We start from the raw sequence: 22,916 nt of genomic DNA, 5'->3' as shown, positions 1-22,916 counted from the left end.
ATATTTTATTATAACCAATCAAAGAGTAATGAGCTATTATAAATGAAAATTACTAAAATTTCATCTATATTCATCAACTGTTATTAATATCTTTAAAAAATCAATAAATAAAAGTGTCTTGCCGGTGTGTGGCAGCCTTAGGAGCGACGCAACGGTGGGCGCGTAGCAGTCACAAGTGCAGCGCAGTGACTCGCACCTATACATTTATCGGCCTAATACATAAAAATTTTACAAAACCCCTCTTTTTTCATTGACAATACCTTAGTTAAATTGTTCCATCTTTCGACCTAGATAGTCCAAAAAATTCTAAAAACTGTACATCATGAGATTTAAAGCATTTTTACCAACAATTGCATTTTTAAAGGTTATAGAGTAAAAAATTGTGAAAATTGATAGATCAATAAGAAAGCTGAAAAAAAAGTGCATAGGGATTAATGCTTTTGTGATTTTTTAAACATTTTTCTCAGGCTCAAACGACGAGATGAAAAAATCGTCTTTTGCGCTCATGCGGCCTGTCTGTGGTGGCGCTAGGGTAGTTAAGAAAATTTCCCCCATATATAAATTTAACATTAGAAAATTTGTCTAAATCTTCTAATGCAACCAACTATCTCTTCACTGCCCCCTTGCGTTAACATTGTGGCTCCAGCAACTCCTTCACTACCCTTTCACAGAAATTTAAAATATTTTGAGAAAATGATATTATAATCGTGTTTCAACAAAAATGTGTTAAAGATAGGGAGATGTGAGGTGATTTGTTGGCCTTCTAGCCCTTTTCTATATCTCCCAACAAAAACTTAGAATGTATTGTGAAAAAAATTAACCATAGGGTTTTTCTGGAATTCTTACCCTTACAGCCCCTTCGCACTCCCTAAATAATTTTATGATTTTTTGTCTGGTTACATTATGACAGGGACAGGAGAGGCTTATTCACCACCTCTCCTTCATGAAAAATCTAGAATTTTTCTTAGATATCTGTGAGTTTTATATTTGTTGATATTTTACGTTAACTGTACAACAACTTCAATTTATGTTTTTTCTATTTTATTAGTTCCTGTCAAATTTACAATACATTTTATGTTAAGCACGAGGTAAAAAGTCCTAATAGTATAGTGAATTTCATGACGTTTGAATCCTTTTAAAAAGTACACACAAAATTTTTGAGTCACTTCTCTAAACTTCTTGTCAATGATAATGGCGCGTAGAGCACGCAAAGACCAGCTTATACTAAGCAAATTATTTGTTAAAAGTATTGATAAAATTATAAAAATTATTATGTTTTAATATTTCATTTTAAACTTCAACGCGTAAATGTCTTTGATAAAATTTCTTATCTTTTTTTGATAAAAGATTGTGAAATAAGAAAAAAAAGACACTTTTTCCCTTGAGTCATGAATTTTAAACTGGAAATAGTGGGTAAGCGCACAAAGTGCGCAGGGAGCTAGCTTAACTAGTATGTATATTTAACGAAAATATCACTTACATTGTGTCAAAACCGATTTTTTCTGGCTCTTTAGAAAAAGAACAAGACTAATACCAAGTCAGAGAGAACTGGACGATGAGCGAGCAAGAATCAGCGTAGAGTTTCCGTTTCAGCAAGGAGTTGATAGAGAGTAGTAATATAATCGTGCGTCAAGAATCCCGTTTATTGATATTATATATTTAACAAAGTTTCTAATTGAAAATACATATTTTACCTTTAATAAAAAGTTTTATCGACAGATATTTGGTACCCCAATGAGGTCACCAATCTCTCCTTTTTTTGTGGACTTAGTTCTTGAAGACTGTGTAAATGAATGTTAGAATATTTAAAAAAATAAACATTGTGTTGAGTGGCGCTTCTATTTTTCATACGTTGATTCAATCACTTGTATAAAAGAAAAGCATATTGATCTTGTTACTAAAATCTTTAATAGTTGTAACAAAAATTTAAAATTTACATATGAGATTGAAAAAGAGAACCAAATTAATTCTTAGATGTGACTTTAATAAGGCGATGCAACAAAATTATCACAAATTGGTACCAAAAGGAATCATCTACAAATAGACTCTTACATTTTGAATCTAATCATACTGGGCAACAAAAATAGAATATAAATTATAATTTAATAGACAGGGCCTTAAGACTCTCTGACAGTTTATTCCATAATAAAAATGTGAAAATTGTAAGACAGATGCTGCTTAAGAATGGCTATCCTAAGTATTTTATTAATAAACATATTAAGAAAAGACTTTGTAAGATCAATAATGATGTTACAGAGAGAATTTCAAAGCAATTACCTTTAAATACAACCATTATAAGCTTACCATTTTTTCCAAATAATTTTTATAAGATACATTGTTTTTAAAAAAAATTTAATATTCAAGTAAATCCGAGAACAAACAAAAAATTGAATCATATTGTACAGTTAGGAAAAGATACAACTGATACTTTGGATAATACTAATGTCGTACATGAAATCTCATGCAGTGACTGTTCAGCAAAATATACAGGTGAAACGAAGAGTGCTTTAAAAGAGAAAAAACGAGAACACCAAAACAACCACAAACTGAAATCGGTAGTTTCTTTACACCAAATTTCTAATTACCATAATTTTGAGCAAGACAAAATAAAAATATTAGACAAAGAGCCGAATTATGGTAAACGTTTGATCTATGAAATGTTACACATTACCTCTAACATTCATAATATAAATAAGAAAGAAGATGTTTATAATTTAGGTTGCACGTATCGAAGTTTTTTTTAATTTTGTACGTTTTTTAAGACTGTGTACGTTCTTAGAATTGTATACTGATAATGTGATATGTGAACTGAGGGCTCGGGTCATCGCACTGCGAAACTTGCATATGTTTGGGTATGTGTGTGTTTGTTATAAAAGCGTGGTACATTGCGGTGTTGGGGCCTTTGCCAGTTTGACTTGCGTGTGAACCATTTGCTCTATACGTTAAATAATTGTCTTTCACGGTTTAAATTAAAGTAATTTATTTGTCAGTTCTATCTGTTATCTATATTAGTCATTGTAATAATGTATTATTGTTAATAAAGCCTGAAGAGGTCGACACACCAGTTGACGAAACGTCGCTTAAAATAAGTGTTTTCATTTGCCCCAGAAGATCAACGAAATAGACTTATATTTATCCTTACTTTGCTTACTTTAAATTTTATAGAAAAATTAAGTATTATCTAGAACTGTAAAGAAAACACGTTATATTACACATCCCTGATAAAAGTTTTCAAAGATAAAAAAAATGAACCATTAATTAAAATAATTTATACTTTTAATTTTGATAAAGTCTGAAAGAACGACGTTTAACATTAAAAATGTACACTAAAGATTTTTTCAAGTTATCAAGAACATAATCCTTCAAGTGAATTTGTTAAATGAGCTACAGCTTATAATCATAAGAATGATGATAAGTTTGGATTTAACAAACAAATATTAAGTCATGAAATCAAGTAAAACACTTTTAATAGTATCTCAACGTTCCCATCAGAATTTTTATGTAGAGAGTTAAAACAATAAGACTTGAGTATTCTAACTGTTGCTTATAAAGATTAAGTTCATAGGAAAAGCAGTACATCAAGATTGAGCAGTATTTTAATTTGCTTAAATCTGTGTAACAATTTGACCAAGCTTTTATTATTCTACAACCTGTTTTCAATAATAATAAGTAATTAGTATTTTTTTTTGTTGACAAAAACCTCATCATAGTTTAATTTTCTTGTATGACTTCTATAAAAATAGTATCAACGTCTAAAATAGTATTTGTCGACGGCACTTTTATTAGTTGCCCCAAGATTTCTTAAATAAGTCTTCACGGTGCAGAGTCTTTTCGGCTATATTTATAAGCTTTTTTTTTCCTTCTTAATAAATTCACAGGATCTTATTGCAAAGGCTGTCCTATTTAAGAATTTAAGTGCTACTAAAGACATTTATATTTAAACTTGTTCGCAGTTTTGCTAGTTTTTAGTAAGGATTCCGAAGTACAATGAGTTAAACCCTACAGAAAGCACGAGTCCGTGATTGCTGGTAAGATTTGACAGTTCTATTTGCAGTACCACAAACAACTGCAAAGCTTTTTACTCTAAATAAAATGGATTGCTGTGCTATTCAAAGTCCTTCTTATTTTGAATAACTTAAGCTATCAAAACAAAACAAATTTAAGTGTACAGTAAAATGCATAGTTCCGAGATTGAATTAAGAAACGCCTTCAGTAAAAAATTGTCAAGAAAAGACAATAAAGTATTATAATGGCTTTATTTCTGTTCTTAATACGATTAGTTTGTTTTTAAAAATGTTTTATTTGTGAAAATTTTATAAGTATGTAGTTTTTAGTGAATAATGTATGATTTGAAATCGTCAAATATTTTCAGGAAGTATCTTAAATACTTTTGCCAATGCAGTATCTACTACGGTTCAATATTATATTGTATTCTATCAAACAGTATAAAAATTACTTAAGCACACTATTATTTGTACTGCAGTACAAAGCCTGAATCAAGAATAACAAAAAAGTGTTATTACCTCTCCACTTTTTTACTTGGTTAGAACTTGACCTTTAGGTAAAATGAACACGGACGTAATTTGACTTTAAAATAAAATCACCGTGGATGCAGCTTGACTATAAAAGTTGTAAAGTGTTATCTTACAGTACACAATTCAACCCTCACTCTTAAATCTTTTCATCTATTATTGTAGTATCATATGCATTCTGCAGTCTGGCGTACATTTCTTTTAGTAGTTTGCTACTTGTTTCTTCTATATTCTTTTATTATAGCTGTGCATGCACCACTTAAACATTAACTAATAATATGTTTTTTAAAACCACTTTGGTAATACACTTTTACAACTCACGCGTATAACGGCTATATGTGTTATTTTAGGATGACACCCGTCAAGGTTTTTTGAAGTTTTGTCAGGAGGTACATCTTCCTTTGACACTACTTTACCAATATCTAAGATTGTAACATTTACTATCAAAGAATCATAGAATAAATTTTCTATTTGTTCTTACGACTGTTGAGTATACGCACTACTGTTAATTACAAACGTTTCTGTACTTTCGTCCTACTCTATACTGTGTTTATTCATAGTTTACTTATGGAAATGTTGTACAAAATTTATTAAGCGTTAGTTCACAAACTTTAATTTTTTTGACAAAAAAAATACCATTTACAAAAAGTAATGAAAGTTTGCATTTTTGGAATACAACTTAAAATGACTGTCACTGCTCACGTGAATTAATAAAATGATTTGATTTATGTAATGCACCTAAAAGCTCTGTATTTCCATTAATAACTTTGTATCTGGTACTGGCATAATTAAGCAAAATAAATGTGATGTTGAGCTGTTCTACATGACTGGATCACAGGTTGATGTCTGTAGCATTCATCTCGTACTTTGTACTTGTGGTAATTATTACACATTGTTTTTTCGTCACATTTGGCTTTTATTAGTAGAGACTTGGCACGCATTTTAGAAGCGAATCGGTAAAAAAAATTTTCGTTAACGGATTTGGATTCAGAGTACGTTGCTGTACACGCTTCTTGTACATCCATTTTAATTGTTTTTCCTCCGACGCTTTTTATTTTTGGCTTAAAATCCAGCTTATTGTTTAAAAATAAGACTTTTGTTTAATTTACCTGAGTCTGTTCAAGAATTGTCTTTTTGCAGACGAAATTTTCCACTTCAAAGAAAAAGTTCCTTTACATATGTCTTATATAGTACATTTTTTCTTAGTTTAGTTTGTCGTAACTTCAATTTAAAATGAATATTTTTGTAGCATATTAAAAATGTCAATGTTCTTTAAGAAATATTTGATACTTTAAAAAAAAAAAAAATTTAATTTTCGATATACGAAACATGACTTCGTTCTAAGCTACAAATATGCTTTGTATATTTCAACAGATCAAATACTAAGCATTAAGACATAGCCAATACATATGTTTACCTTTTTCAGGCTTATTAGTTGAAAAACATAGCTTTATGTACGATGTACTTACAACCTACAAGGAGAAATTGCTACAACACAACACATTTCTAGAATATAATGTTAGTGTTAGCTTAGACTTCGAAGAAATATCATCTGATATCTTAGATGTGTCGAAAAAAGGTACGTTTTTACAAATTATGATGTTTTTAATATTTTTTTACTATATAATTTATTTACTTGGTGGAAAATCTCAATGTTTTCCTTAAATGATATAATGATTGCAACTACTGTATACTGTGACTTTCTTGTACTGTGACTTCATATATTAATTGTATTTTTAACGATGCATGAACGTACGTATACTGCAATTAAAAAAGTCTTTCTACATTTTTAATTACTTTTAGACCTGGCACATTGTTATTATCAAGATCTTCTAACTGCAGAGAATAACGTACTTTTATGCTGGAATACACAAAAAAACGTCTTATCTCAGGCTCTAAGCTTCTACTATCAGAAAAGAAGTTCTCTCTGTTTGCGAACAATATTGCTTTAACTACCAGCGCTTGGAGATAAAATATTTCCTCCGAGTATGCTAAGTTTAAGTTCGCAGCACCTTGTATTTTGGATTCCAGCTTTCAATTTCCAAGCATTCTCGTTCTAGAGCGTAACAATTCAAATTGCAGTTTTGACATTTTAAAAAAATAAGAACGTAATAATAGTAAAGAAATGGCAACTCATTTAAATAAATGTAATAAAATAATAATGTATACACACTTAATGTGTGATTATTAATTGATGATTAAAAGTTAAATTCAGATATTTGTCAATCATAGGAACCAGTTTTTTAATTCTAAAACTTGATATTATGGCACAAAACTTATCAAGTACTTTTAATAACTATAATGAAATCAACCATAACAGTAGTCATTCTGAGGATGGTAATGACTTATTTAGTAATCATAAACTAAAACAATACTAATATTCATAATCACAATTTTCAGGATATTTAGTGCATATATGCAGCTTGCATGCTGGCACCCAGAAAATAAGAACGTACTGCAAACAAATAACTGAGGAGTTATTTTTTTTTTAAAACACTTTATTGCAATTTTCTTTTTAATACACTTCACTGAACTTTTTTTTGTTTATTTTTACCTTTTATGTGAAGTACTTTTCTAGTTATAACTTGTATGTTTTTTCATGAAAAGAACGAAACTAAATCAATCCGTGAAGCAAAACAGACGTATGTGTATATAAGCAGATTTTGAAAATTTAGTCTAAATGAATAACCGAACTGGCCAAGCGACAAAACAGAAATAAAAGAAAAAGCATGAAGCACCATCTAGCTTTGCTTATCTGCTACTCATCCGTAATTCACGTGTAGACTAACAACACTTTGACATTAAGTGCTGATAAACTAATGTATCCCAAATTAAAATTGACACTCTGTTCTTTGGAAGCCTGTCTGAATCCACCTCTTAAGCTTTGATTTTTTGTAAAGAGAATAAAAATGGCATACAATTAAACAGGCTCATATGCAACGGTGGCATTATCCAAGAACAGGGTATAGAGCAATTTTTTCTAAAGCAAATCCCATTTGAATTATATTTTTAGGGCTAATAGCTTTTAAATGGCAGGCGATTGAAAATGCATTCCAAATAAAGGGGTTGGAATACTATAGCGCAGCTGTATGAACGTGCAGCGTTGCCACATTGTCATTTTGCTGGACCGGTAAGCAGTGAGGTACTGTCAGTATAGCTGTATACATGGGTATAATTACGCGTGCGCATGAGCGTCGGCTATGGTACTGCTGTATGTAATCTTAAGGTTGGATGTTAATGCTGTTAGGTTTATATTGTCTGCTCCTTATTCTGTCATATTTGTAAGCCATGTGGTCATTCAATCATGGGATTCCAATGTAATTTCATGGGTACTATAGTAATAAGCTACAAAATCATGCAACACCAAGATTGTTGATAGAAAAAATTATAACTACCAAAAAAGTTATTATAATGGTCATCGAAATTTCTTAAATGTGGTAGTTAATTTAAAAGTAGTATCCCTTTTTAGATAAGTAGAATAACAACTTGTTTATACATTTTTTATCTACATTATCAAGATTTATGAGCATATCTCATCAAGACTAGCACAAACTTCTTATACATAAATTAATAATGATACTACCCATATCGTCCAGTGAATCTATTCCTGTGCATACTGCCAGCTGACGACACCGTTAGGAGCATACTTTTACTGGCATACACAACTGCTTATCAACGCGCTTTTTGTCTCACTCACTCACACATCTGACAAAACTTCCTTTAGTAAATTTTTATCTAAAAATCTAGTTTTCCTGCAAATAACAGTGAAACATCAAATCAGGTTAAAATATTCCGCTCTACACAATAGTATTTTTATTTTTATTTGACCTCTTATCGTATACAAGATATTAGAGAAATTTGATTTATGTGCTACTTTGTTGATGTGCATGCTTTTAGTTTTTCAACTGTTTTTTTTGTAATCTACGAGTTGGATTCTACGTAGCATCAAAAATGACGCTTTGTGTATCAGTGTTTAACGAATCCATATATTTATGTAATATTATTAAAATATTAACGTAGACAAGTTTCACAGAATAGTGAAGTATTAAGTTATAAGGACTTGTGAAATAAGAGGTGTAGTTAGAACTTTTTTGGTCATTGCTTTATGATAATTTTATGTCTACTGTTCTCGGCAGACGATACCTTCAAAGGTTAGTATGCGAAGTTCAATTGTGTATCATTACGTTTTTAGAACAAAGTTCTTGATGTCGCGTACTGGGGGGGCGCAGATTTCAAAAACGACAGATTGTATAAAATGGAAGTCATTACCGAAAGTCTCTTCCTTCTAAGTTTCCCCCTTTACCCCGTCACCCTCACCATCAATCCGCTAAACACTTCCACTTGCCCTATGTCTTCCAACTGTGCTGCACTATCCTCCTTCACACCTCCGCCCACCATTCCCCTTCACACTCCCAAGCGATTAATTTTAAAACAAATTTTTATTTCCTTTTTCCACAGTGATTTGTTACTTAAAATTTTCTTCTTCTCAAGAAAAAAAAAAAAAAACACTTTTTAGTAAAGAGATTCGAATCCTCGACCTCCTGCATGCGAGTCAAGTACCTTACCCATTCTGCTACGAGCGCTGCCGACTATGTAATTTCGGTTTCTTGTACTTATCGTGTGGTTTGTAACTGATTTCTCATTTTTATATACATTCAGTGATAATACATTCAATTAATAATAAATAATTAATTAAATTGATAAATTACTTTTCTGATTACTTTTCAGAACGAAGTTCTTTATGTCACGTGCTTGAGGAACTGGAATCTTAAAAACGACAGATTTCCATAAAGCGGAAGTCGCTTACTAGACGTCTCTTTCTCCTTAAAAAAAAAATTTTTTTTTTCTAAATAATAAATTTAAAAAAACAAAAATTTAGTTAGCATAAGTATGGTTATGTAGATTGAATCAAATGAGGCGTGTTATTACGCATTATATATTAGTATTGTGCGTTATTACGCATTAAATATTAGTATTTTATGCATTTGATGCATAAAATACCGACCAATTTTTTTTAAACATGATGTTTTTTTAGCATTAAAATAATGCTTATAATCACTTCTGTTGATAAATTATTGAATAAATGAATATATATCATCAAAATAAACATGTACAATAGAATTGCAAAGCGCATCAATCGTTTTTAAGGGCACTTATTTTCAATTCGACAAACAAATTATGTTACTACTAGCAGCCCCCCGTCTCGGCTTCGCCCGAGAGTTACTAAATAAAACACCGTAGTGTGTTGACATGTAATGTGAAACGTTTTCAGTTGGAAATTTTACACATATTCCTGACACATCTCAGAACAAACATCTTCTTATTAAAAACATATTTTTTCGGAATCCATACAGTTTATTTAGTCAAATAATCAGGTGTAAGAATTCAAAAAAATAATTATGCTGAAAAGTACCGTGCGTTCTTTAGGCCATAAAATAATCGGTGGCCATAAGGAGCCGTTGATTTACAGTTTTTCTCGTGTAATTCACGAAAATGGCTATTTTTAAAAGCTGTTAAGATTTTAAACTCCCAAAAAATTTATATTAAAAAAACTTTTGTTTCTCTTATCTTACAACTTTATTACCAGAGCAACAAAGTCCTGGACCTTAAGCGCTTTATTTTTTATTACCACAAAAAAACAAATACATTTTCTACTTATTTAAAAATCTGAAGTAGGATCCTTAAAGATTTCAGAGATTGCTGTGAGGGTACAATGAAAATCTGATCTCTCACGTAATAGATTCCTTATTTGTCGATTTTGACGCTGCTGTTCCAATCTCGATAAATTTTCTACGTCAGTTTCTTGACGCCTAAGTAAAATTGTATTTATTAGATACCTTTTAAGTTTTTCTTCCAATTCACCGTCTTGCGACTTTTGGCATGCTTAAAATTTTTGTGACCCCTAAAGGCTGTTTTCTGTCAACTTTGTTAAGTTCATATATATTTGTTGGCAAGGTAGTTCGACGTTCAATGGCCCTAAAAAAGACCGGTGAGCTTTTTAAGTTAACTCTTTCTTAACTGCAGTTAACAGCAACTGTGACTGCCAGGATACCTCAGGGTGATCTTCTCTGGCTTGCTGTTGAAGACCCAGACTGATTGGGAAATTAATTACAAAGTCTGAAGCTTTGGGGCTAGTTGTAGTGCTCTTTCCCAACGTCTCCCAATATAACGTCGAAGACGTTGGTGTCCAAAGCACCTTTTTTAGTTGCAGATTCAGTTGTTTTGGTGATCTTAAATGGGGAGATTGGTTAGTGATACTTGTCCAGTGGAGGCTGTCCCGTTGGCTCAAGTTTTTTTTCCTACATAGCTGTTATAGGTTTGCCTAACGCAGACATTGGAGAGGATCAGTGATTCCTGGTTGAATGCTTAGAGTCGAGAGGGTTGTATAGGTTCGTCGGTCACCAGGTTTTCCAGCCTTGTGGAGAACAATTCCGCAGGTGACGTCTGCTAGTGAATGGCTGACTTGGTTTAATAGTGCCCGTCTTTAGTTAATATAGTCTTTCAGTCGACGAATCGCTTCCGGAAATGGTAGCAAAAATGTATTTGTTGGCAAGGTAGTTTACACTTAGGTGGATCCTAGAAAGAACCGATGAAATTGATGGTTAAGTAGGGAACGTAAATACTGATAATGGCCCTAAAAAGCGCCAGTGGTGAAGCTTCCAGGCTATTCTTTATTATTATTCCTGATGATAAAGAGCTGGCTACGGGGAGCTTGATTCTTACCCTGAGAGTCTGTATGTACGGAGACTGTGATTGAGGGAGGTACGCTGCTGTTCAAGGATATTTCGTCTTCGGGTCGTTCCCTGGATAACCAACCGCTCATCGTTAGACAAAAACATGTGGGTCAGCGCGTTGGGGACGCGACGACTAAGAAGGAAGCCGTTGTGGCTGCCCGTGCTCCTCAGAGGTGTTTTCCCTGGCTCACATTTGTAGCCAAAAATTGTGTAATTGCACCAGGCGGAAGGGTGGGACTGCCACACAACTCTGATAAGTTTGTGCAGATTGCGCTCTGGCTAGATATATCTCCTGGTATTAGGCCGGAGACGTCAGCGGTTGAAAATTTTTTTTTATTGATTGCACTTGTCAAAATCCAGGGGTAGTGAAAACGTAGGTCCCATTAATCTCAGAGAAGAGTGTCGTCCGTAACCGGGATATCCAGCTGCAGGACTGTAATCTTCACTGTCTATGCAGCTCGTTGAACTGCCGAAATATCGCTGCATCACTATCGAGACGCTCCGGCGTATTACAACCACATTTGTTTAATTCTTTTGCAGGTAGCCTCGATCTTATGTCGACGCCACCTAGCGAATTTTACTGAATTTAGGTGAGAAGCTGGCGTATTTTTGCAAAAATTTTGAGCTCATTTGTTGCTATTGTTATTCAATTTTTTAAGATAAAAACTATACTAAAACTATTTAGGAAGTATCATGAATCAGTGTGCAAAATTTCAGCAAAATCGGTTCAGTGGTTAGCGATTACAGTGGTTTTAGCGACTTTGCTTTATATATTAGTAAGATGTCAGATTATTATTGAAATATAGTCATTTATTAACTTAATAATAAATAAATTATGTAAGATCATTATGTATGTATATTTCGAGTACCATTATTTTAATGGTTTTTAAGGGCGCTTATTTTGAGTTTGATAAACAAGTAATGGCAAAATGTTATTGAATAATTATATAAAAATTAAAAAAAAATTGTTTCGATTGGCTACATAATTGCAAAAAAGAAGTAAGTGAGAGTAAAAATGATTGGGGAAAAATTTATATACAGAACTTAAATTAAAACAATTTCAACGAAATGCAATGACAAACGGTTAAAAAACCAATAAAAAAAAGTTTACAATCAAAAGAAAAAATTCAATGAAAAAAAGAAAAAAATCAATAAATATCAAATAATAAGAAAAATAAAATTAAAAATAATATAAAAAAATATTAAAAAATGGAAATCGAAAAAACAGAATGAAATTATGAAAGACATTAAAAAATAAAATGAAATCAAAAAAAAAAAAATTGAAAAGGAAATGAAATAAAAATACAGAAAGAAAAATTTTAAGAAATAAGAAAAAAAAATTCATAAAAAAAAAAAAATTAAAAAAAAAATAATAATGAAATAAAACATGAAAAAAAAGATAAAATCAAGAGAGACACTAAAAAGTAAAATAAATTTAAAAAAATAAGTAAATAAAAAAAAACGAAAAAAAAGAGATTAAGTACAAAAATAAATGATAATAAAAAAAAAAATTATATGAAGGATATTAAAAATTGTGACAGTGCTTCTTGACTTAAAATAAAACGAGGCACCGACGCAGCATTAGCAAATCTCAATCACGTTCGTTACCGTTGTCCCTCTCACCTCTTAGGTTTCTACTCCTAAAAAAGGGGAATTGGCGCGGGAGTTCTTCCGTCCTACGGGGAGAACTAATAACTTACACACAACAAATACCTTTTACTATTTCTTTATTTAACACACTTAACACTAATACACAGTAATTCTCTTCACAATACACGACACAACGCTTCACCTCGTCCTCTGGACTGCGCTGCAGCGACTTCGCCTCGCATCCCGCGAGCCACGAGCGCTCGTCCACCACGTCCTGCTGGACCGGGACGAGAAGGGGCTCCTGCTCGTCCTCGACCCACACTACTACGCACACACTTACACTCTGTCCCCAACCTCTCACACTGCTATACACTCTCTCCCTCTCTCTCTCTACTTGACTATACTCTCTCTCTCTCTCTCTCTCTCTCTCTCTTTCTCTACTCTACTATCTACCCTAATACAGGACAACACGCATGAAAAATGGTGGCCCTCCCATGCACCTCGCGGTCTCTCGTACACCTCGTCTCGTCAACCCAAACTCTCTCTCTCGCACTGTCTACGCTACACACTATTTCTCTCTCTCTCAATATTTCTCCCTATCTCACTAGCCTCATCTCCTTGTCAAACGTCCGCGAGTCCAACCCGGCGTGATGTCGTCCAGCGTCCTCGAGCGGGTCGTTCGTCCTGCGGCTCCACCCTTTCTCTTCTCTCTCTCTCAACTCTTCTCTCTCTGCTTCTTCTCTCAGCGGCCGTAGTCCTTGACCTGGAGGCCTCATTGTCCTGGGAGAACACAGCAGCTTCTCGTCTCGCACGCACACTCCTCTCTCTTCTCTCAACACTCAACGCACCTTCTCGAAAACTTTCTCTCTCAACTCTCACCACGAAATCCCGTAAAGTCACTTAAGCTCTCGCTGCTCACGCTTAAGCGTGCAATTTAAGGCTCTACTCCCAACTGACTCACGATCTCTTGCTCAAGCAATGGCCACTGCCACTGCTGCCACCACGTATCTCCTCTCGCAGTCACTCTCATACTTAGCAGCTGCTGTGTCTCGGTAGTCGCGTTCGCACTTTCCTTGTCCTTTTCTGCTGGCGCTGCTGTGTCTCTGCATCTCAAGGGTTTGTCTGTTGGCGTCCTCGTCCCCTTCTCTCAGCGTGTATACAGCTCCCGAAAAACAAACAGTTTGGAGAAGCGTCGAATTAATGCGCTTTGTGTACACGTTGCATCAGCGAGAGCATTTTAGGATATAGAGGCCATTTTGCCTCGTTACAAAATACGATAGAAAAATAAAAAATAGAAAAAAAATAACAATAAAGAAAATTCAAAATAAAGAATCAAATCAAAAGAAACAAACCAGCGTGTATAAATGGGTCATGGGACCCATGGTACGAACAAAGTTCTTTAAACATGAGAAGAGCATAAAGACACACAGTTTCTTAGTTAACAAGGGGGTTGACAGATGCATAGGAAAAACGAAGCTCTATAAAAATAAGTACTGCATTAATGTAGTTCACTAAAAAAAAACTTGTAAAGAAAAAAAATTAAAAAATAATAAAATTTAGTTCAACTGTCGTGAGTACTAAACTAAATTTTCTTATTTTTTTTTTTAATTTATTCTTCAAATTTTTGTTTAAGTGAACTACATGAAGGGAGTACTTACTTTTATAGAGCCTCGTTCTCCCTATGGGTCTGTTGACCCCCTTTTTACCTGAATAGCTGTGTTTCCTTATACTCATCTCATGTTTAAAGAACTTCGTTCTGACCGTGGGTCCCATGACCCATTTATACCCCCTGATTTGTTTCTTTTTATATAATTCCTTTTTTTTAATTTCCTTAATTCTATTTTTCTTCTATTTTTCATTTTTCTATTTAATTTTTAATTTCCTTTATTTTATTTTTTTTTATTATTATTTACTTTTCTGATCAATCTTTTTTTTTCGTTATTTTTTTAATTTTCTTATTTTTTTCATTTCATTGTACTTTTTTTATGTCTTTTTATATTTCGTTTAATTTTGTTTTGTATTTCAAGGTATGATTTTTTTTTTTTTTAACTTTTTTTTCTTAAATTTTTTTTTTTTTTAATTTTTTTTTCTCAAATTTTTTTTTTTTTTTAAATTTTTTTTTCTTAAATTTTTTTTTTTTAATATTTTGACGGCTTAGGAATTATTTTATGTTAGGGACACGTTCTGCAAGCTAACAAACATAGTATTTTTTAATATTTTTCAAGATCTAGTATAAATTATAATTAACAAGTAACGATGGCTTATAAAAAAAGTGTATACAAGAGCCATTGCTAAATAAAAAAATTTTTAATATTATTTTATTTTTAATAAAATCTTTGACCTACAGATTTTAAAAAGTATCAATAAAGATAGACTGAAGGAAAGCCCGTTGGACTAGAAGCTGAGCCCAAAGTGTGTTAAAGAAAAAATGCTGTCGCAAATCTTATGGAATTGGAAAACATCAAGATTCGTTAGGATCCACGTGTCTTTTGAATCTTTATTCTTTATTAAGACTACTTGGCAGGAAGTTGGCAAAAAGTTTGCGGGTTCTTGAGAGAAACTTGGCGGGCTCTTGACAGGCAGGTACCCGGTACTTGCCAGACACTTGACGGGCACTTGGCGGTTACTTGACGGGAAAGTGCTATCTCATTTTCTGGCAAGTACCTGCCGAGTACACAGTAAGTACCTGTCAAGTGCCAGGTAAATACCTGCCAAGTGCAGGGCACGTACCCGCTAAGTTCCCATGAAGTGCCCACCAAGTACCTGGCGAGTACCTGCCAAGCGTCCGGCAAGTACCCAGCAAGTGCCCGTCAAGGACCCGTCAAGTGTCTAGCAAGTACTTGCCAAATGACTGTTAAGTACCCGCCAACTGCCCATCAAGTAACCGCCTAGTTTCCGTTAAGTGCGTAGCATGTTCCCGTCAAGTACCCGCCAAGTGCCCAGCAAGTACCGACTAAGTGCCCGTCAAGTGCCTGCCAAGTGCTTATCAAGTGCCTGCCATGTATCTGTCAAGAGTCCACCAAATTTCTGCCAAGTATCCGCCAAGTACCTGTGATAAAAATAAACATAAAAACAACACACGGATTAAAGCGATGTTTGATGGTGTAATACTCCGTAAAATTTGTGGCAGTAATTTTTTTTTTAAGACTTCGAGCTCGGCTTTTAGTCCCACATGCTTTGTTTTAGCGTATCGTTTAAACTGTATAACCTCCTAGCTTCAAATTTTATAAGGAAAAATGTTGATATTAATATTTAAAAAAAAATAGTTTTTAAGTTTCAGTTTAAGTATTCAACTTCATTATAATTTTCTAAAACCTGTACATCCAAGATTTTATTAAAAACAAGATACATTTTAAAAACTTTGTATTCAACAATGGCTCTTGTGTTCATTTTTTTATAAGCCATTATTACTTGTTAATTACTATTTATATTTAATCTTGCAAAATATTTATGAATACTATATTAGTTTAAATGCAGAGTGTGTTACTAACATGAAATAAGTCCTCAGCCATTAAAATATTTAAAAAACCTATTATTACACAATCAAGTTTTGCATACTAATTTTTGAAGGTATCGTCTGCCAAAAACAGTATAGATAAAGTCACCTTAAAGCAATGACAAAAAAAGTTCTAACGATACTATCTATTTTATGAGTCCTTATGACTTAATACTTCACTATTCTGTTGAAATTTGTCAACTCTAATATTTCAATAATATTACATAAACAAATGGATCTGTTTGATTTTCACACTAATATTTAAAGGATCGTTTTTGATACTACCTATAATTAAATTTGTAGGTTGCAAGAAAATGAGTTAAGAAGTTCAAATCTTGAACACCAAAAAAGTAGCGCATAAAACTTGTTTAGCTAATATCTTGTATACAGTAACAGGCCGGATAAAAATAAAAGTACTATTGTGTAGAGCGAAAAATTTTCACCTGATTTAATATTTTACTTTTATTTGCAATAAAACTAAATTTTTAGATAAAAATTAAAACAAGAAGGTTTTGCCAGATGTGTAAGTGAGTGTGACCGAGAGCACATCAACAAGCAGTTGTGCATCCCAGTATAAGTATGCTACTAACAGTGTTGTCAGCTGCCGTTTTTTACAGGTATAGATATACTTGCCCATATGAGTAGTATCATTCTTAATTTACATCTGAAAAGTTTGTGCTAGTCTTGATGAAACATGCTCATTAGTCTTGATAGTGTGGAAAAAAAATGTATAATCAAGTTGTGATTCTACTTATCTAAAAGTAAACACTTTTTCTGAATTAACCACTACACTTAAAAAATTACGAATACTATTATAATAATTTTTTGGTGAGTAATAAGTTTCTTTAATAATACTCTTGTTGTTGCATGATTTTGTAGCTAATCATTAAAATATCCATGAAATGACATTGTAACCTAATGATTAGATGGTTGGATAGCTTTTAAATATGATAGTCTAAGGAGCAGACAATATCAACCTATCATCATTTATATTCAACTTTAACAGTACACACAGCAGTACAATATCAGATGCTCTTGCGCACGCGTGCATATACCCATGTAAACAGCTTTACTCACGGTACCTCACTGCTTACCAAATCAGAACGATGACAATGTTGCAACGCTGAACGTTTATACAGCCGTGCCATAGCATTCCAATTTCGTCTAGGGGTAGTTTGGAACGTCATTTTAATCGCCTCCCATTTGAAAACTATTAGCCCTAAAATTATAATTCCAATGTGGTTCGCTTGAAAAACAATTGGATAGTGGGTGCTTGGGCACCCAAGTATAAAGATATGCTTCTATAAAATTTTATGGCAAACAAAACAATTTTGAGTGTAAAAATACCTTGTACGAAACAATAGTGTGTTCAAAGGTGGTGCAATTTGCTTGGGAGTTAGTATACCTACCTTGATTGGGTATAATTTTTATTGAGATTTGATGAAGTAACGACCATACACATAATATTACGGAACAATACAATGAAAAAAAACATAGGCTGGCCAGTACAAGACTGTGTGCTTTCATCGAATCTCGTGGTGATTTTAGAACAACTTCCTACTGCCTGCGCTGATAAGGTCAGTAATATCATGCTTATATCTATCACATACGATTCCACACCTACTTCTAATTCATATTTAAAACTCAAAACGTACTTAAAAAACTACTCTGTAGTACAGCTGGTGACGGTTTCATTATATTTTGTATGTTATATTTGAAAACTTTGATATTTTACTTGTAACTGTATAAAAAAATCATGTTAAATGGTGTTTATTAATTTGTAGGAATATCCAATTTTTTTGAATACAAAAGATTACTTTGAGACAAACCTATTGAATTTTAAAATGTACCCACAAGTTGGTTTTTAAATGAGTTTAAAAAGAGGGAATAAAGTGTGCGTAAAAGCACATATGTGAGTAGATACACATGAGTAAAACAATTGCTAGCTCTACTGCACACATTAGCGTTCCTCTTACTTTTCGAACTTTTTCCCCACTTACTATATGAAGAAAATCCTCAAGTTAACAAATAACTTAAATCACGAATGAAAAAATTATAAAAGAATATAACATACTAAAAATTAACTATTGTATTTGTATAATGCAAGAAAATTTTTCTTTAATTTTTGAAAAAATTGGAAAAATATTCAAAATTGTGTAAGCAGTTATTTATTTTCCGTAAAAGTTACAAATTAAATGTATAGAAATTATTATTTATTAATACATCGGAAAGGTGCTACACTAAAGTATACTAGATTCCAAGTTTTCTAAAAAAACATTCAAAACAAAATTATTCTAAATTTTGTTAATTAAATAAAAAAGTTTATTAAAAAATTATCTATCCACATAATAAATAAGTAAACTAAATGCATTTAGATACATTAAATAAGAATTTACATAAAAAAAAGTTACGAACTGCACCACAACATGCAGCAATGGAACTTCACGTATTGGGCTTGTTCATAGCAGAGTGGGTAAGGGCTTTAACTCCTGTGCAGAAGGTCGGGAGTTTAAATTTCATTGGCAACTTTTTTTTTTTTTTTTAAGAATTGGTTAAGAGAAATAAACTTCATTAAATTGTGTTCAGTGAATATGTGGCGTGGTGATGTCACGTGGCGTCATGTGGTGTAAAACTGGAAGTGCGTCATGGGGGAAGAGATGAAGGGAGAGAATCGAACAAAATCCACATCTGTCACACTTTTCCTCAAGGTCAAAATCTGAAGTGCATAACGTGCGTATAGAAGTTTAACTTTAAAAATCGCTTAACACGCTGTTTTTGAAAAATGCCACCGTTTCATATCAGCCTGTATTTATTATTTAATCATTAATCTTATACGTCAGAGACTTTATCAGAAATTCAGAAAACTGCTCCTGGGACTTAATACATCTAACTTTAACTTGATCATTAGCTACATAATCTCTAACATAATGTTCTTTCACATCTGTCATATGTTTTAACCTCTTACTGTTGCTTACTTGACTACTAGCTTTAGCTGCTCCATTATCTCACCACAATGTCAAGGGCAGAAATACGTTAATAAAAAAGTAGTGACAGTAAATTCTAAACAAATACCATCCATCGATATGCGTTACTCATAGCTATTTACTTAGTTTGCCAGGTGGACAGATCTGCATATGACTATTTTTTGGTCCTCCAAGCAACTATGTCACTAAACAGTTTTATTACAAAGTTACTCGTTGTCAGTGAGCTCTTACAGTTAACAGATTAATCGTTTAAAAAGCCTTCAAGATCATCTTACTATCTTCTATCTTAATTTTAAATTCTTTTGTATGTTTAAGATAGCTATTCGTTTTGCCATTCTCCAGTCATTCTCTGTAGGACTAATTTGATGCCTAGTCTAGACGTTTTCAGCTGATGTTGTGTCTAGATGAACTGTACCAAATATAAAAGATATTTCACTAACTCTTTGTATGGCTCCTTTTATATGCTATAGTTAAGTTTTAGTTTTTTATCTGTTTAAGTTTTCATCTTATTCTTTAGCTTTTTTTTGTCTCACACTTCTTTGTTTATCACTTAGTTGCATGCCATGGGTGTTATCTTAGAATACATCTTACTGTAGCTGAAGCACTTGAACATTTAATCAATGTAGGTATATGACTTTTCTTCTTGTAAGTAAACTAAAAATTTAATACGACCAATAGGTATACAAGTGAATGTTGATACATCTTAATCATTGAGTCAAGAGGTGCATATGTATACATGGCGGCACTTTTTATTCAAGCACTCTGTATCCTCCGTACACGCCCTTTATACATACATACATATCCCTACTATATTAAGCTTCGGTGAAAAACAGCTTCAAAAATTAAGAATAAGAACTTATCTTAACTTACGGTGCAAGTAAATGTACGGCTTTTCGGTAGCTTAAGTGGCAGAACAACTATGTAGTAAGTAGGAGGTTGTCGATCCGCACCCAGGGAGGATATTTTTCTCATTCTTATTTATTTCTTGAGAAAATTTCTTGAAAAAAAAAATTATGTGATTCAGTATTATAAATTATAAGTATATTGGATATTGAGAAAAGGGCATGTATGCAGGATACAGAGTGGTGGTCCAAAAAGTGCTGTTATCTATACATATGCACCTCGTGGTACAACGATTTAGATGTATCAATAATTGCTTGTATACTTATTGGTCGTATTAAATTTCTATTTTATTGATGTATTATTCTAGAGTGAGTATTCCATTTAAATCTCATAGTCTATCTTTTCATTAACAAATGCTGTTGTTGAATCTAGTGGACATGCCTCTAAATCAAACGCATCTATAACGGCCAGTGCAGATCTAATAATCTGCACTTCCAAACGCAAGTATGTTGCACTTAGTTCATATTTATTTTTATCTTTAAAGCCTCTCATGACTTATCTGACTTAATGTTTAATATTTTTTATCTGGTTCTGCTTTTTTTTAAGATACATGTTTAGAATCACTAATACTTGGTCTATCTTTTTTTCTAGCTTTTGGTCTATCTTCTATCTTTCAAACATTATTTATTTAAGTAAAATCTAGCACGGCTTTCTCTGGCTTTTTCGTTTATCAATAGATGACATGGTTTCTACGTACATTTGTGTATCTGCATGTATTTAAATGTACAGTTTTATTTTTCATTTCAAGGAGAATCATATCTATAGAGTCAGTTTCTTAATTAATTTGTAAGTTGGTATCAAACTTTATCGGTTAGCCTCTTTTGCCTTTTCTTCTTTAGCTTTCAAAATCATTTAGTTAATTTCTTTTTAACCATGACTTTTTGTTAATTTCATTAAATGAATTTACTAAATCTCTGACACTAGCTTTGTTGTACATCCCAGAGTTCGTTAAATTTTGCCTTCTCTGCTTTGTATAGTAAATATCTTATTATTGTGTATCTTACTTTCACAACGCATTTTTCTAAGGGGTTAAACTTAGGTACTAATCTACTTTAGATTAATACAAAGGCTACACAGCTAAAGCTTTTCATCTGATCCCTGTTTAGTTCTTACTCTGATTTGATATTCTCTTTTTTCCCTATTTGATTTTTAAAACCTTTTACAAAAACTTCAAAGCAATGACCCATTTCTGCTTTACTTTTTATGAGGTAAGCCATGCCTACGTAAAACATTATCTGAGAATACTGAGATTATCCTATTATTGTACCTTATTATTATACCCTTTGGGATGACTCAATGGACCTATGGGGTATCTTATTTTACTTCAAGACCATGCAAAATTTACATTTCAAGATTGACTCATTAAATTTTGCATCATGCAAATCTTTAATCGTGAAAAACCTTGTCAGGAAGTTTTCAAATATTTTAAGGAAGCATGTCCCAACCTAGCGTGCTGAAGCGTTGCTTTATTTTCATAATTAAGTAAACTTTCATTGATTATGATGCATTTTAATTGTATATCTTAACTGTCTAAATCTTTCAAATCATTCATTTTTTTGTCATAAAAATCGAAGTGTTTAGAGAGTGGTTAATTTAGTTCTATTTCAAAATTGATGTTTGTCTCATTGTCTTTTTGCATTTTCTCGTGTTGCTTCCTGTGTTGTTAGTTGTCCTCAATCTTAATTCTGCATATTTTTATCACGGACTCTGACACGGCCTCTACCTCTACCTTTGCCTCTACCTCTATCTAGCTTTGATTTTTTAGTATCAGACGAGTCCCAGAAATTTGTACTTTGCCTTTTTACGCCTCTTTTATGATTATCCCTGTAATAATAATTAGACTTATTAGTGTTGTACCTTTTTTTTTTAAATTATATTATTTCTAGCTATGCAGTTCTGTACCGGCAGGAGGCTGCAAGATAGCCCTGATATTGTCTGCACCTGTCGCACATAGCTTTTATCCTGGTGCATAGTCTTCTTACTTGTAACCTTTGCTGTCACAATCAGAAACAACTGGCTTAATCTCTTCACAATGTGGCTGGAGTGAGCTGCAGCGTGTTGCTGGTCCTGCCTTTGAGCATTTTAACTTTCTTTTTAGGCTGCTTCTTTCCAAATAATAAAAATTTTTAATTTATCTGACATTTAGTCTTTCCCAATTAAATTTTTATCTGTAAATTAAATGTCCCTCATGTTTAGCAGTTTTGCTACAACAGCTTTAAAAAACGCTTCTGTAGTTTTAATTTAAGAAAATCTCCCACTGAGCATAAGTTGTGAAATGTCTGAACTACTCTATTAAAAGGTAATGGGTGATTCTTTATTAAAAAATTATTCGAGTTCATACAGTTTCTTTCTGAATCTAGCTAAAGATAGTATTTGTTCAAAAACTGTTAATTCCTAAGTGTTTTTAACAAATTATTTAGAGTTTTAATCTTTGGCTACTTTTAAATAGTACATGGAATCCATTCTTTTGCTGATTAAGTTTCTAACTGAGACATTATTTTTTCCTAACATTTCAGAATTAATCTGTCACTCTGATCCTCCACTTTCGTGTATTAAGTATAACCAATCTGTTATCGTTAGTTCCAAATTAAGATGATCCATGAAATAATTAATTTTCTATTTTTTAGTTAAACTAAAGAAAAATTAAATGGACAAAGTTTCCATTTGTCAAATGCTG

General features: G+C 32.5%; 1 protein-coding gene across 1 annotated transcript in view; it reads left to right on the top strand.

Moving 5' to 3' along the window:
* The first annotated feature begins 5,976 nt into the window (after nucleotides 1-5,976).
* Nucleotides 5,977-22,916, top strand: part of LOC106639240 (glutamate receptor ionotropic, kainate 2) — a 1,100,929-nt gene continuing 1,083,989 nt past the window's right edge. Inside the window, exon 1 of the mRNA XM_089592472.1 lies at nucleotides 5,977-6,111. Coding sequence (XP_089448598.1) covers nucleotides 5,985-6,111 — 127 coding nt within the window. The 5' untranslated portion in view covers nucleotides 5,977-5,984. The remainder of the gene's footprint in view (nucleotides 6,112-22,916) is intronic.

This window comes from Copidosoma floridanum, unplaced genomic scaffold (assembly GCF_036245765.1).
Source record: "Copidosoma floridanum isolate Cflo_tuat_1 unplaced genomic scaffold, Cflo_Japanese_pri ptg000017l, whole genome shotgun sequence".
Lineage (NCBI taxonomy): Eukaryota > Metazoa > Arthropoda > Insecta > Hymenoptera > Encyrtidae > Copidosoma > Copidosoma floridanum.
Note: the sequence above shows the minus strand (reverse complement) of the source record. Positions and strands in the feature narration are given on the sequence as shown.